The 16,188-nt window shown below is 40.0% G+C and overlaps 1 protein-coding gene across 1 annotated transcript in view; it reads right to left on the bottom strand.

The window, feature by feature from the left end:
* Positions 1 to 228: 228 nt before the first annotated feature.
* The window catches only part of LOC109752718 (uncharacterized), a 75,089-nt gene continuing 59,129 nt past the window's right edge, over positions 229 to 16,188 (bottom strand). The window contains exon 2 of the mRNA XM_020311617.1: positions 229 to 251. Coding sequence (XP_020167206.1) covers positions 229 to 251 — 23 coding nt within the window. The remainder of the gene's footprint in view (positions 252 to 16,188) is intronic.

Raw genomic sequence — 16,188 nt, 5'->3', positions numbered from 1 at the left:
GCTCGCGGAGGTGTGAGATGCGGGGCACGGGGAAGGAGAAGGCAGGGGGTATTTGCAAAAATGCGTGCACTAACCGGCTCGGGCCCGATGAGTCTAGTTGTCGCTCTGTGATTGGTCCAGGACCAAATTTGCACATTGGGTGCAAGTTCTGGGACTGGGTAGGGTCATTTTGCAAGTTATAGGACCAAATCATCACATCTCGGACAAGTTCTAGTACCCCGAGTGCTTTTAACTCTTATCTTTAACTGGTACTGCATTTTCATGGTTTGCTGCTTTACCACATGGTTCAATTCTCTTATGGTCGCAACTAAAGTAAAAGTTTCATGATCACTTTTATAGTGGTGATAATGAGCTTAAGTTGTCACATCTTACATCGGTTAGGCAAAAACTTGATGAATCGGTCACGGATTATGTCAAGACATTTAGAGATATAAAAACCCGATGTTTTAGCTTGGTGATAACTGAGAGAGACTTGGCGGATCTTGTTCTTAATGGTTTAAATACTCACATTAAAGAGAGGCTAGAAAGTTATGAGTTTTTGAATATTAACCAAGTCTTACAAAAAGCTTAGGCTCAAGAGAGTCGAAGTAAAGAGGTTCATAGGTCTACAACTGATCGTCCTAGAATGCATATGGTTGAATACAATGATGATAATTCGGACGATGAGGTTGATGTCTATACTACTAAGTTTGTTTGGTTCTCAAAGGCCAAACCCTATACATGCAATGCTCTTAAGCCGATTCGCAAGAATCGTGATGAGGAGATGAAGTTTACTTTCGATATATCTAAGTGTGGTAAAATATTTGATGCTCTCTTGCAAGACAAGATGATTAGAATATCACACACCATACCGCCATTTGAGGAGCTAAAACGGCGTATTTATTGCAAGTACCATAATTCATTTTCTCATGCTACTAACGATTGCAATGTTTTTCGATGACAGATACAATCGGCCATTAATGACGGACGATTGAATTTCGCTAACATCCAAATTGATAAACAACCCTTTGATGACCCACAAGTATAGGGGATCTATCGTAGTCCTTTCGATAAGTAAGAGTGTCGAACCCAACGAGGAGCAGAAGGAAATGATAAGCGGTTTTCAGCAAGGTATTCTCTGCAAGCACTGAAATTATAGGTAACAGATAGTTTTGTGATAAGATAATTTGTAACGAGCAACAAGTAACAAAAGTAAATAAAGTGCAGCAAGGTGACCCAATCCTTTTTGTAGCAAAGGACAAGCCTGGACAAATTCTTATATAAAGAAAAGCGCTCCCGAGGACACATGGGAATTATCGTCAAGCTAGTTTTCATCACGTTCATATGATTCGCGTTCGGTACTTTGATAATTTGATATGTGGGTGGACCAGTGCTTGGGTGCTGTCCTTACTTGGACAAGCATCCCACTTATGATTAACTCCTATTGCAAGCATCCGCAACTACAAAAGAAGTATTAAGGTAAACCTAACCATAGCATGAAACATATGGATCCAAATCAGCCCCTTACGAAGCAACGCATAAACTAGGGTTTAAACTTCTGTCACTCTAGCAACCCATCATCTACTTATTACTTCCCAATGCCTTCCTCTAGGCTCATATAATGGTGAAGTGTCATGTAGTCGACGTTCACATAACACCACTAGAGGAGAGACAACATACATCTCATCAAAATATCGAACGAATACCAAATTCACATGACTACTAATAGCAAGACTTCTCCCATGTCCTCAGGAACAAACGTAACTACTCACAAAGCATATTCATGTTCATAATCAGAGGAGTATTAATATGCATATAGGATATGAACATATGATCTTCCACCAAATAAACCAACTAGCATCAACTACAAGGAGTAATCAACACTACTAGCAACCTACAGGTACCAATCCCAGACTTAGAGACAAGAATTGGATACAAGAGATGAACTAGGGTTTGAGAGGAGATGGTGCTGGTGAAGATGTTGATGGAGATTGGCCCCCTCCCGATGAGAGGAGCGTTGGTGATGCCGATGGCGATGATTTCCCCCTCCCGGAGGGAAGTGTCCCCGGCAGAACAGCTCTGCCGGAGCCCTAGATTGGTTCCTTCGGACGAAAGACTTCATATAGCAGAAGATGGCCACCGAAGGGCCACCAGGGGGCCCACGAGGCAGGGGCACGCGCCCAGGGGGGTAGGGCGCGCCCCCACCCTCATGCCCAGGGTGTGGGTCCCCTATGGTATTTCTTTCGCTCAATATTTTTTATTATTTCCAAAAATAACTTTTGTGGAGTTTCAGGACTTTTGGAGTTGTGCAGAATAGGTCTCTAATATTTGCTCCTTTTCCAGCCCAGAATTCCAGCTACCGGTATTCTCCCTCTTCATGTAAACCTTGTAAAATAAGAGAGATTAGGCATAAGTATTGTGACATAATGTGTAATAACAGCCCATAATGCAATAAATATCGATATAAAAGCATGATGCAAAATGGACGTATCAACTCCCCCAAGCTTAGACCTCACTTGTCCTGAAGCGGAAGCCGATAATGATAAATATGTCCACATGTTTAGAGGTAGAGGTGTCGATAAAATAAAATACGGACATGAGGACATCATGATCATTCTTATAACAGCAACATATATATATTTTGTCATATGATCTCTTATGCTCAAGTAATAATCTATTCACAATGTCATGTATGAATCAGAAACTTTATTGAGAACTAACAAACTATAATCTCAGTCATTGAAGCAATTGCAATTTATCAATACATCAGAAAGAGTCTATGTCAGAGCTTTTCAGCAAGTCCACATACTCAACTATCATTTAGTCTTTCACAATTGCTAACACTCACGCAATACTTGTGGTTACGGAGTTTTAATCGGACACAGAGAAAGATAGGGGCTTATTGTTTCGCCTCCTAACCTTTTACCTCAAGGGTAATGTCAACAATAATAGTTCATGCTAACTTACATCCAATTATATATATACATACATATATATATATATATATATATATATATATATATATATATATATATATATATATATCAGGATCTTTCCAACACACTGTGCTTGCCAAAGGATAAAATGTAAAAAGGAAAGGTCAAGATCACCATGACTCTTGCATAAGGTAGAAGATAAAAGTAAAAGATAGGCCCTTCGTAGAGGGAAGCAGAGGTTGTCATGCGCTTTCATGGTTGGATGCACGAAATCTTAATGCAAAAGAACGTCACTTTATATTGCCACTTGTGATGTGGACCTTTATTATGCAGTCCGTCGCTTTTATTTCTTCCACATCGCAAGATCGTATAAAGCTTATTTTCTCCCACACTAATAAGTCATACATAGTTAGAGAGCAATTTTTATTGCTTGCACCGATGACAACTTACTTGAAGGATCTTACTCAATCCATAGGTAGATATGGTGGACTCTTATGGCAAAACTGGGTTTAAGGGTATTTGGAAGCACAAGTAGTATCTCTACTTAGTGCAAAGAATTTGGCTAGCATGAGGGGGAAAGGCAAGCTCAACATGTTGGATGATCCATGACAATATACTTTATTTTAGATGTAAGGAAACATAACCCATTACGTTGTCTTCATTGTCCAACGTCAACTCTTTAGCATGTCATACTTTAATGAGTGCTCACAATCATAAAAGATGTCCAAGATAGTATATTTATATGTGAAACCTCTCTTTCTTTATTACTTCCTATTAATTGCAACGATGACCAAAGCTATGTTTGCCAACTCTCAACAATTTTTAATCATCACACTCTTTCTATGTGAAGTCATTACTCTCCATAAGATCAATATGATCTCTTTGTTTCTTTTTATTCTATCTTTTTCTTTTATTCCCTCAAGATCATAGCAAAATAATCAAGCCCTTGACTCAACACTAATCTTTATTATATAGCTCATGGACTCGATTACATAAAGGGATCATAAAGCAAAACTCAAAACTAAATCATACCAAAAACTTTATTCTACTAGATCAAGATATTACTAAAAGGATCGAACTAAGAAAAACAGTAAAGATAGAGATGTGATGGTGATACGATACCGGGGCACCTCCCCCAAGCTTGGCAGTTGCCAAGGGGAGTGCCCATACCCATATGATTATGTCTCTTTCTTCGGAGGAGGTGGTGTGATATTCTTGGCGATGATACTCCTCAGGATACGATTCTCTTCCTCCGTTGCTGACCCAAAGTGGTCAGCATCGCTGTTTGTCCTTGATCTCGATGCCGGATGAGACACCCGACTCTCCGCGACTGACTCTTGAGAAGACATCTTGCTCTAATCTGCAACAGCAACAGCTCGAAACAAATACAGAGGATATTTGTGTGATACGAGAGTCAAAACCTCAGGGAGATTATATAATGAATTTTTACCGACCAAAATACGTATCGTGCAAGAAAACAAAGTCCGGAGAGCGCACGAGGTGCCCACGAGGCAGGGGCGCGCCCAGGGGGGTAGGGCGCGCCCTCCACCCTCGTGGAGCCCTCGTGTCCTTCCCGGACTGCTTCTTATTTTTCTATTTTTCTAAATATTCCAAAACGGAGAAAAATTGCCATTAGAACTGTTTTGGAGTCAGTTTACTTACCGTACCACATACCTATTCCTTTTCGGAGTCTGAAACGTTCTGGAAAGTGTCCCTTATGTATTCCTCCGGGGTTACGGTTTCAATAACATTGGTTTCAACATTTATAGGATTACCTGAGATATAATGTTTGATTCTTTGACCGTTCACCACCTTCGGATTTGTGCCTTCGAAGTTGTTGATTTTTATGGCACCGGAACGATAGACCTCCTCGATAACGTAAGGACCTTCCCATTTAGAGAGAAGTTTTCCTGCAAAAAATCTAAAACGAGAGTTGTATAATAATACATAATCACCTACATTAAACTCACACTTTTGTATTCTTTAATCATGCCATCTTTTAACTTTTTCTTTAAACAACTTGGCATTTTCATAGGCTTGGGTTCTCCACTCATCAAGTGAGCTAATGTCAAATAACCTCTTCTCACCGGCAAGTTTCAAATCATAGTTGAGCTCTTTAATGGCCCAATATGCCTTATGTTCTAGTTCGAGAGGTAAGTGACATGCCTTTCCATAAACCATTTTATACGGAGACATACCCATAGGATTTTTATATGCAGTTCTATAGGCCCATAATGCATCATCAAGTTTCTTGGACCAATTCTTTCTAGATCTATTAACAGTCTTTTGCAAAATTAATTTGAGTTCTCTATTACTTAATTCTACTTGACCACTAGACTGTGGATGATAAGGAGATGCAATTCTATGATTAACATCATACTTGGCAAGCATTTTACGGAAGGCACCATGAATAAAATGTGAACCACCATCAGTCATTAAATATCTAGGGACTCCAAACCTCGGAAAAATAACTTCTTTAAGCATCTTAATAGAGGTGTTATGATCAGCACTACTAGTTGGAATAGCTTCTACCCACTTAGTAACATAATCAACAACAACTAAAATATGAGTATATCCATTAGAGGCAGGAAACGGTCCCATATAATTAAAGCCCCAAACATCGAATGGTTCAATAACAAGTGAATAATTCATAGGCATTTCTTGACGTCTACTAATATTACCAATTCTTTGACATTCATCACAAGATAAGACAAACTTACGAGCATCCTTGAAGAGAGTAGGCCAATAAAAACCGGATTGCAATACCTTATGTGCAGTTCTATCTCCAGCGTGGTGTCCTCCATAAGCCTCGGAGTGACACTTGCGTAGGATTTGTTCCTGTTCATGCTCACGTACACAACGTCTAATAACACCGTCTACTCCTTCTTTATAAAGATGTGGGTCATCCCAAAAGTAATGTCTTAAATCATAGAAAAACTTTTTCTTTTGCTGGTATGTGAAACTAGGACGTATAAATTTAGCAACAATGTAATTAGCATAATCAGCATACCATGGAGCAGTACGAGGAGCATTTATGACATTTAATTGTTCATCAGGAAAGCTATCATCAATAGGTAGTGGGTCATCAAGAACATTTTCTAACCTAGACAAGTTGTCTGCAACGGGGTTCTCAGCTCCCTTTCTATCAATAATATGCAAATCAAATTCTTGTAGCAAGAGAACCCATCTAATAAGTCTAGGTTTAGCATCTTTCTTTTCCATAAGGTATTTAATAGCAGCATGATCAGTGTGAATAGTTACTTTAGAATCAACAATCTAAGGTCTGAACTTATCACAAGCAAATACAACTGCTAAGAATTCTTTTTCTGTAGTAGCATAATTTCTCTGGGCATTGTCTAGAGTTTTACTAGCATATTGAATAACATTTAATTTCTTATCAACTATTTGCCCTGGAACAACACCTACTGCATAATCACTAGCATCACACATTATTTCAAAGGGTAAATTCCAATCAGGTGGCTGAACAATAGGTGCAGAAATTAATGCTTTCTTAAGTATTTCAAATGCTTCTACACAATCATCATCAAAGACAAATGGTATATCCTTTTGTAATAGATTAGTCAGAGGCCGAGAAATTTTTGAGAAGTCCTTAATGAACCTCCTATAAAAACCGGCATGACCAAGGAAACTTATTATACCTTTGATGTCCTTGGGAGATGGCATCTTTTCAATAGCATCAACCTTGGCCTTATCAACTTCAATACCTCTTTCAGAAATTTTATGCCCCAAGACAATACCTTCATTAACCATAAAGTGGCACTTCTCCCTATTGAAGACAAGATTAGTTTCTTCACATCTCTACAAAACTTGATCAAGGTTGCTCAAGCAATCATCAAAAGAGGATCCATAGACGGAGAAATCGTCCATGAAAACCTCACAAATCTTTTCACAAAAATCAGAGAATATAGCCATCATGCATCTTTGAAAGGTAGCAGGTGCATTACATAAACCAAAAGGCATACATCTATAAGCAAAAGTACCGAAAGGGCAAGTAAAAGTGGTCTTTGCTTGATGATCAGCTGACACAGGTATTTGAGAGAAACCAGAATAACCATCTAGAAAGCAAAAATGTGTGTGTTTGGATAATCTTTCTAGCATTTGATCAATAAAAGGTAAGGGGTAATGATCTTTTTGGTAGCTTTATTTAATTTGCGGAAATCAAATACCATCCTATAACCTATAATAATTCTTTGCGGAATCAATTCATCTTTATCATCAGGAACGACAGTAATACCTCCCTTCTTAGGGACACAATGGACAGGACTTACCCACTGACTATCAGCAACGGGATAAATTATACCTACCTCAAGGAGCTTTAATATTTCCTTTCTTACCACTTCTTTCATCTTAGGATTCAGCCGTCGTTGGTGATCAATAACTGGTTTGGCATCTTTCTCCAAATTTATTTTGTGTTGGCATAGAGTGGGACTAATGCCCTTAAGATCATCAAGAGTATATCCAATGGCAGCACAGTGCTTCTTTAGAGTTTTCAATAATTTTTCTTCCTCCTTCTCTGAAAGGTTAGCACTAATAATAACATGATATATCTTCTTTTCATCGAGATAAGCATATTTAAGAGTATCAGGCAATGGTTTAAGCTCAAACACGGGATCACCCTTGGGTGGAGGAGGATCCCCTAGGATTTCAACAGGCAAGTTGTGTTTCAGAATAGGTCCCTGTTTAAAGAACACTTCATCTATTTCCCTTCTTTCATTCATGAACATATCATTTTCATGGTCTAGCAAATATTGTTCTAAAGGATCACTAGGAGGCACGGCAATAGAAGCAAGACCAATAATTTCATCCTTACTAGACAATTCCTCTTCACGGTGTTGTCTACGAAATTTAGAAAAGTTAAACTCATGAGACATATCACCTAGACCAATAGTAACAACATCCTTTTTGCAGTCTATCTTAGCATTAACAGTATTCAAGAAGGGTCTACCAAATATAATGGGGCAAAAACTATCTTGTGGGGAACCAAGAACAAGGAAATCAGCAGGATATTTAGTTTTCCCACACAAAACCTCAACATCTCTAACAATCCCAATTGGTGAAATAGTATCTCTATTGACAAGCTTAATTGTGACATCAATTTCTTCTAACTCAGCGGGTGCAATATCATGCATAATTTCTTTGTATAAGTCAATAGGTATTGCACTAGCACTAGCACCCATGTCACATAAGCCATGATAACACTGATCTCCTATTTTAACAGAAATAACAGGCATGCCTACCATAGGTCTATGTTTATCTTTAGCACAAGGTTTAGCAATTCTAGCAGTCTCATCATAGAAATAAATAACATGCCCATCAATATTATCAGCCAAGAGATCTTTAACAATAGCAATATTAGGTTCAACTTTAACTTGCTCAGGAGGTGAATAAGTTCTAATGTTGCTCTTACGAACCATAGTTGAAGCTTTAGCATGATCCTTTATTCTAACAGGGAAAGGTGGTTTCTCAACATAAGCAGTAGGAACAATAGGATCATTATAAGTGATGGTCTTTTCTTCAACTTTAATAGGTGCAACTACTTTTACTTCTATGGGAGGATGATATTTAAACCACTTCTCCTTAGGGAGATCAACGTGAGCAGCAAAAGATTCACAAAAAGAAGCTACTATCTCAGAGTCAAGTCCATATTTAGTGCTAAATTTACGGAAAACATCGGTATCCATAAAAGATTTAACACAACCAAACTTAGGTGTTATACCTGACTCCTTACCTTCGTCGAGGTCCCAATCTTCAGAGTTGCGTTTAATTCTTTCCAATAAATCCCATTTGAATTCAATAGTCTTCATCATAAAAGAGCCAGAACAAGAAGTATCGAGCATGGTGCGGTTGTTGTCAGAAAGCCAAGCATAAAATTTTTGAATAATCATTTTTCTCGAGAGCTCATGATTGGGGCATGAATATAACATTGACTTAAGCCTCCCCCAAGCTTGAGCGATGCTTTCTCCTTCGCGAGGCCAAAAATTATATATATAATTACGACCATGATGAACAAGATGCATAGGATAAAACTTCTGATGAAATTCCAATTCCAATCGCTTGTAGTTCCATGGTCCCATATCATCACATAGCCTATACCATGTCAATGCATCTCCCTTCAAAGATAAAGGGAAGACCTTCTTCTTGATAACATCATCGGGCATACCTGCAAGCTTAAATAATCCACAAACTTCATCCACATAGATTAGGTGCTCATCAGGATGTAATGCTCCGTTCCTGCAAAAGGATTAGCTAGCAGTTTTTCTATCATACCCGAAGGAATTTCAAAGTAGACATTTTCAATTTTAGTAGGTTCAATAGGTTGAGGAGCAACTCTTTGCTCCACTGGTCGGGGTGAAGATACCCTGAACAAGCCCCTAAGAGGATTACTTTCCATAGTAACAAGTGACAGTAAATTTCAGCACACTATATAAATTTTTCCTTACCAAATTCCACCTACCAAAGGCACTTCACTCCCCGGCAACGGCGCCAGAAAAGAGTCCTGATGACCCACAAGTATAGGGGATCTATCATAGTCCTTTCGATAAGTAAGAGTGTCGAACCCAACAAGGAGCAGAAGGAAATGATAAGCGGTTTTCAGCAAGGTATTCTCTGCAAGCACTGAAATTATAGGTAACAAATTGTTTTGTGATAAGATAATTTGTAACGAGCAACAAGTAACAAAAGTAAATAAAGTGCAACAAGGTGGCCCAATCCTTTTTGTAGCAAAGGACAAGCCTGGACAAATTCTTATATAAAGAAAAGCGCCCCCGAGGACACATGGGAATTATCGTCAAGCTAGTTTTCATCACGTTCATATGATTCACGTTCGGTACTTTGATAATTTGATATGTGGGTGGACCGGTGCTTGGGTGCTGTCCTTACTTGGAAAAGCATCCCACTTATGATTAACTCCTATCGCAAGCATCCACAACTACAAAAGAAGTATTAAGGTAAATCTAACCATAGCATGAAACATATGGATCCAAATCAGCCCCTTACGAAGCAACGCATAAACTAGGGTTTAAGCTTCTGTCACTCTAGCAACCCATCATCTACTTATTACTTCCCAATGCCTTCCTCTAGGCCCAAATAATGGTGAAGTGTCATGTAGTCGATGTTCACATAACACCACTAGAGGAGAGACAACATACATCTCATCAAAATATCGAACGAATACCAAATTCACATGACTACTAAAAGCAAGACTTCTCCCATGTCCTCAGGAACAAACGTAACTACTCACAAAGCATATTCATGTTCATAACCAGAGGAGTATTAATATGCATATAGGATCTGGACATATCATCTTCCACCAAATAAACCAACTAGCATCAACTACAAGGAGTAATCAACACTCAGACTTAGAGACAAGAATTGGATACAAGAGATGAACTAGGGTTTGAGAGGAGATGGTGCTGGTGAAGATGTTGATGGAGATTGGCCCCCTCCCGATGAGATGAGTGTTGGTGATGACGATGGCGATGATTTCCCCCTCCCGGAGGGAAGTGTCCCCGGCAGAACAGCTCTGCCGGAGCCCTAGATTGGTTCCGCCAAGGTTCCGCCTCGTGGCGGCGGAGTCTCATCCCGAAAGCTTGCTTATGATTTTTCTTCGGACGAAAGGCTTCATATAGCAGAAGATGGCCACCGGAGGGCCACTAGGGGGCCCACGAGGCAGGGGGCACGCCCAGGGGGTAAGGCGCGCCCCCCACCCTCGTGCCCAGGGTGTGGGTCCCCTTTTGTATTTCTTCCGCTCAATATTTTTTATTATTTCCAAAAATAACTTCCGTGGAGTTTCAGGACTTTTGGAGTTGTGCAGAATAGGTCTCTAATATTTTCTCCTTTTCCAGCCCAGAATTCCAGCTGCCGGCATTCTCCCTCTTCATGTAAACCTTGTAAAATAATAGAGAATAGGCATAAGTATTGTGACATAATGTGTAATAACAGCCCATAATGCAATAAATATCGATATAAAAGCATGATGCAAAATGGACGTATCACCCTTCCCGATAAACACCATGGACTTGGAGGGAAAGAAAATGTTAATTCGGCCTAGCATAGTCGAATCTACTAATAAAGATAATGTTGTTATTGGTGAACCAAGGAAAGGCAAGGAAGGCGACAAAGTCTTGGGAAGAGAGGTTGTGCTTGATAAGCAACCCGATGGCAAGGAAGTATTGAAGACCACAATAAAAAATCCTGCACTCGGGGGCAACCACAAGTACAAGAAGATACCCATGTTAAATTTATCAAGCCCAAGAATTCAGAAGTTGGCAGGTGGGAAAAGAGTGAAGCTAAGCGCAAGCGCATCAAGCCAACTTTTGATATGTTGTTATCCAAATATGCAAGTCAAGCGACTGGTTCTAGCTCTAATCGGCCATCACATTCAAAGCGTTCAAGATCGCCTCCGAAGCAAGAGTTTCGATGCTATGCAAGGCCATATGGGTCATGGACACCGACACCATGGATGTCACAACCCCCGTATGCACCATATTACATGAGAGACTTCAATAAAGGATGGGGGCAGCCCCCAATGTCTCCTTATGGTTTTCATATGGGGTGTGCAGCACCTAGAAGGCCTGCTCGCGAGAGGCTTTATTATCCCACACAAGGTCGTTTGAGCTATGGTGCTAATCGGCCAACAAAACTTTCTCCAAGCAAGGCCAATAAAAAAGTGTGGCGTATTAAGTCACCTAATGTGGAAATTTTAGAATGCGATAAGCAAAAGGAGATAAAAAAACTGATCGTTGGTAATCTGGCTAATTCTAATGGTGATATTGTTATTGTTCAGCTGGGTTCCATGGTTAATGATCATGAGGCTAGCACAAGCAAGGTCAAATCTAGGGATCCCAAATATACCCAACCTAAGTGGTGTCCTCCCGGTTTAACTAAGACCATGAAAAGGAGATTACAACGCATGAAGAACCACGAGAAGGTAGAGCACAAAGAAGAGAAACAAAGGGATGAATTGTTCAATGAATTTCGGCCCATGGCACTCACAAAACAAGTGTGGTGACCTAAACAAAAAGAAAATGCAGATGCTTCTACATTAGCTACAACAACACCTTCATCACCAAAAGAGGATGATGCGACCCCTATTACATCGTCTACATCACCTGAAACATCCCCTTCAATTGAGGAAACTTTAAGCCCAATATACACATTGGGAGATGAAGATGAGATGGTGGATTACGAATCTACGCCGGTTCGGGAAGGTATGGATATTAATATGGCGTATTACTTACCTGCCGAGTTTTGTGCTATAGGTGAAGAAGAGGATGTGGCCTAGCTGGATTTTGGTCCTAAGAATGCTATCTTCGAGAAGCCAAAAGAACCGGTGAAACACTTGAAGCCATTGTACCTCAAAGGTCATATTAACGGATCGCCGGTTGCTAGGATGCTCGTTGATGGTGGTGCTATGGTAAATCTTATGCCCTATTCGGTGTTCAAGAAGTTGGGGTTAGATGATGATGCATTGATGAAGACCAATATGGTACTTAATGGATTTGAGGGTAAAGAAAAGACAGAGGCCAAAGGTGTGATGTGCATGAAACTCACTGTGGGAAGCAACACTTGGGCCACCACATTCTTCATCGTCGAGGTGCAAGGTAACTATAATGTTATATTAGGCCGCGGTTGGGTTCATGCTAACCAATGTGTGCCATCTACCATTCATCAATTAATACAATGGGTCGATGATGAGGTAGAAGTCATTCACGCGGATAATTCGGCTTGTGTTGCTTTGGCCGATGCATCGGTGGATTGGAATCATCCCGATGTTACTTGCTTAATAGGGCGTGACCTCTCAAAGTTTGATTTCCTTAGTGCTACAAGGAACGGGTTCATTCCCATCTCTTTAAAGCCGATTGATGGTAATCGGTTCCAAGGTATGATGTAAATAAGAAGTTAAAATCAATGGCCGATACATAATTATCGCCCTGAGAAATATAAATGGTCGATGGAGTGTTGACATCGTCCTTAGAACAAACACGGTGCAAATTATTTTTCGGCATTCAAGCTTTGCCGAAAAACAGGGGGGCATGTGTTGACACAAGATTTTGGCATGGAATGAAATGCAATTAAGATGGTCTCAAATGGAGAAGTGATCTACATGAAAAAGTTCCATATTGTCGACATGAACATGTTTGATGTTTGGGCCATCGTCATCGGATCTCATCTCGAAGGCTGAAGTTGTGTTCGAAATACTGAGATTTTGTATCCAAAGCACTGTTCAGCCAATTACGCCTCAAGGGAGGCCTCAAATGAGAAAATGTTCTACATGAATTGTCTTCGTCTTGTCGAAATGATCGATTTTGATATAAAAGTCGTCTCAATCCGAGATTGTATGTAAAAGTTACAGCCACCTGAATGCGGCCCTGTCATTGGGCAAAAGTGGCGCGCCCCATCAGACACGCTGTCTGATGGGTAGCGCGAATAACAGTCAACTTTGTGCGAGCAATTCGGCCCTGAGGATGGCCTCATATCAAAAAAAGTTCAACATGAAAGTTGTTCATCTCGTTGAAACGTTTAACTTTGCTTCTTACGGGATTTTGATATGAGATCGTTTACTACCTAAAAAATGACCCGCAAGGTGCAGCCAATTTTTAGACCGAACTGTTTTGGAAAGTTCGGACCAAACAGTCTGAATTGGACCCAAATTAGGGTTTTGGATGTGAATTCTAACTTTTCCTTGCACGGGAAGTCCATCCGCCTGTTATATACATGAGGGGTGAGGGTGACGGCCGATTGAAAAAACAACACACAATTGCAAAACCCATCTACTTCTCTCGTTCTTTGTTCGTTCTTCGTGTTGAAGGGCAGCGATCCTCGAGGTTCTAGGGGCGGGCAAACCGACCTAGGGCAGCCCATAGCCACCACGCGTCCAGACGGGGTGCGTCCCGGGCGCGTGCGGTTTCGGGTCCTGAAAAGCACCTACCGGATTGCTTGCGTACCGCGCTTCCGGACGGGTCTCCTTCGACGTGAGCTGCGGTGCATCACCCTCGGCGTTGGAGGTACACGGTGACGTGTTCGTGTGCGAACAATTTTTATTCACCACATGATATGTGTTTTTCTTGGAGCGTCTTGTAGTATATGAGTCTTTGTTTCATTTGCTTTTTGGTTTGCCACAATCATCCTTACTATACACACCTTTTGCGAGGGACACACATTAATCGTGAATTTATTAGAATACTCTTTGAGCTTCACATATATCTTTTGAGCTAGGCAGTTGCTCTAGTTCTTCACTTATATCTTGTGATGTTATTTTAAAGAAATTGATGAACTCTCATGCTTCACTTATATTATTTTGAGAGTCTTATAAATAGTATAGCGATTTGCTTGGGTTATGTATCTAGTCCTAATATGATGGGTATTCAAGAGGGATATAATAAAAACTTTCATGAAGATCATTGATATGAGAAGTTTGATTCCTTGCAATTGTTTTGAGTTATGAAGATGGTGATATTAGATTCATGCTAGTAGTAGATTTTGGATTAGTAAAAAAATACTTGTGTTAAGGTTTGTGATTCCCGTAGCATGCACGTATGGTCTTCCTGTTATGTGATGAAGTTGGAGCACAATTTATCCTTGATTATCTTCCTTTGCGTGAAAACCGAGAGGACGCGATGGTTAACTCCTACCAAACTCTCCCCTAGGAGCATGCATAGTAGTACTTTGCTTTGAGGGCTAATAAACTTTTTGCAATAAGTATGTTAGTTCTTTATGACTAATGTTGAGTCCACGGATTATACGCACTCTCACCCTTCCACTTTTGCTAGCCACTGTAGTACCGTGCAACTTTCGCTGGTGCATTAAACCATCCTTATACCTTTCCTCAAAACAGCCACCTTACCTACCTATTATGGCATTTCCATAGCCATTCCGATATACATTACCATGCAACTTCACCGTTCCGTTATTATGAGTTTTCACAGTGAGTTGTAAGTAAATTAAAGTGTGATGACCATCATTATTAGACATTGTCCCATGTGCGGTATAAAATAAAAAAGAGAGACCAAATGAGCCCAAGAAAAAAGAGGCCAAAGAGCCCAACAAAAAAAGGAAAAAATGAGGGAAAAAGAGAGAAGGGATAATGTTACAATCTTTTCCCACACTTGTGCTTCAAAGTAGCACATGTTCTTCATGATAGAGAGTCTCCTATGTTATCACTTCCATATATTACTATTGGGAATTTTTTGTTATAGAACTTGGCTTGTATATTCCAATGATGGGCTTCCTCAAATGCCTGAGGTCTTCATGAGCAAGCAAGTTGGATGCACACCCACTTAGTTTTCTTTTTGAGCTTTCATACACTTATAGCTCTAGTGCATCCATTACATGGCAGTCCCTACTCACTCACATTGATATCAATTGATGGACATCTCCATAATCCGTTAATTTGCCTAGTTGATGTGAGACTTTGTCCCTTCTTTTGTCTACTACCACCTGCTCACGCTCATGTATTGTGTGAAGAGTTGAAAAAGCTGAAGCGCGTTAGAAAGTATGAAACAATTCCTTGGCTAACACCAGGGTAGTACATGATTTATACTTTGTGTTGAGAAGAGGGAGCATAACAAGGTTATATGATTTTGTAGGGATAACTTTCTTTGGCCATGTTATTTTGAAAAGACATGATTACTTTCTAGTATGCTTGAAGTATTATTGTTTTTATGTCAATATTAAACTTTTTTTTGAATCTTATTGATCTGAATATTAATGCCACATAAAAGAAAGATTACATGATAAACATGTTAGGTAGCATTCCACATCAAAAATTATGTTTTTATCATTTACCAACTCGAGGATGAGCATGAATTAAGCTTGGGGATGCTTGATACGTCTCCAACGTATCCATAATTTTTTATAGTTCCATGCTATTATATTATCAATCTTGGATGTTTTATATGCATTAATATGCCATTTTATATCAGTTTTTTGGACTAACCTATTAACCTAGTGCCAAGTGCCAGTTGTTGTTTTTTCCTTGTTTTTGTATTTAAAGAAAATCAATACCAAACAGAGTCCAAATGGAATGAAACTTTTTGATGTTTTTTCTTGGACCACAAGACACCCAGGAAGCTTGGGAAAGAGACCTGGAGGGCCACGGGGTGGCCACAAGCTCACAGGGCGCGCCCCAGGGGGCGTGCCCTGCAAGGTTGTGGGCCCCACGGGAGTCCCCCAACCCTAATTCTTCTTTTATAAATATCCAAATATTCCCCAAAGACCAGAGGGCACACCAAAAATACTTTTCCACCACCGC

Source organism: Aegilops tauschii, chromosome 7 (genome assembly GCF_002575655.3).
Source record: "Aegilops tauschii subsp. strangulata cultivar AL8/78 chromosome 7, Aet v6.0, whole genome shotgun sequence".
Taxonomy (NCBI): Eukaryota; Viridiplantae; Streptophyta; class Magnoliopsida; order Poales; family Poaceae; genus Aegilops; species Aegilops tauschii.
Note: the sequence above shows the minus strand (reverse complement) of the source record. Positions and strands in the feature narration are given on the sequence as shown.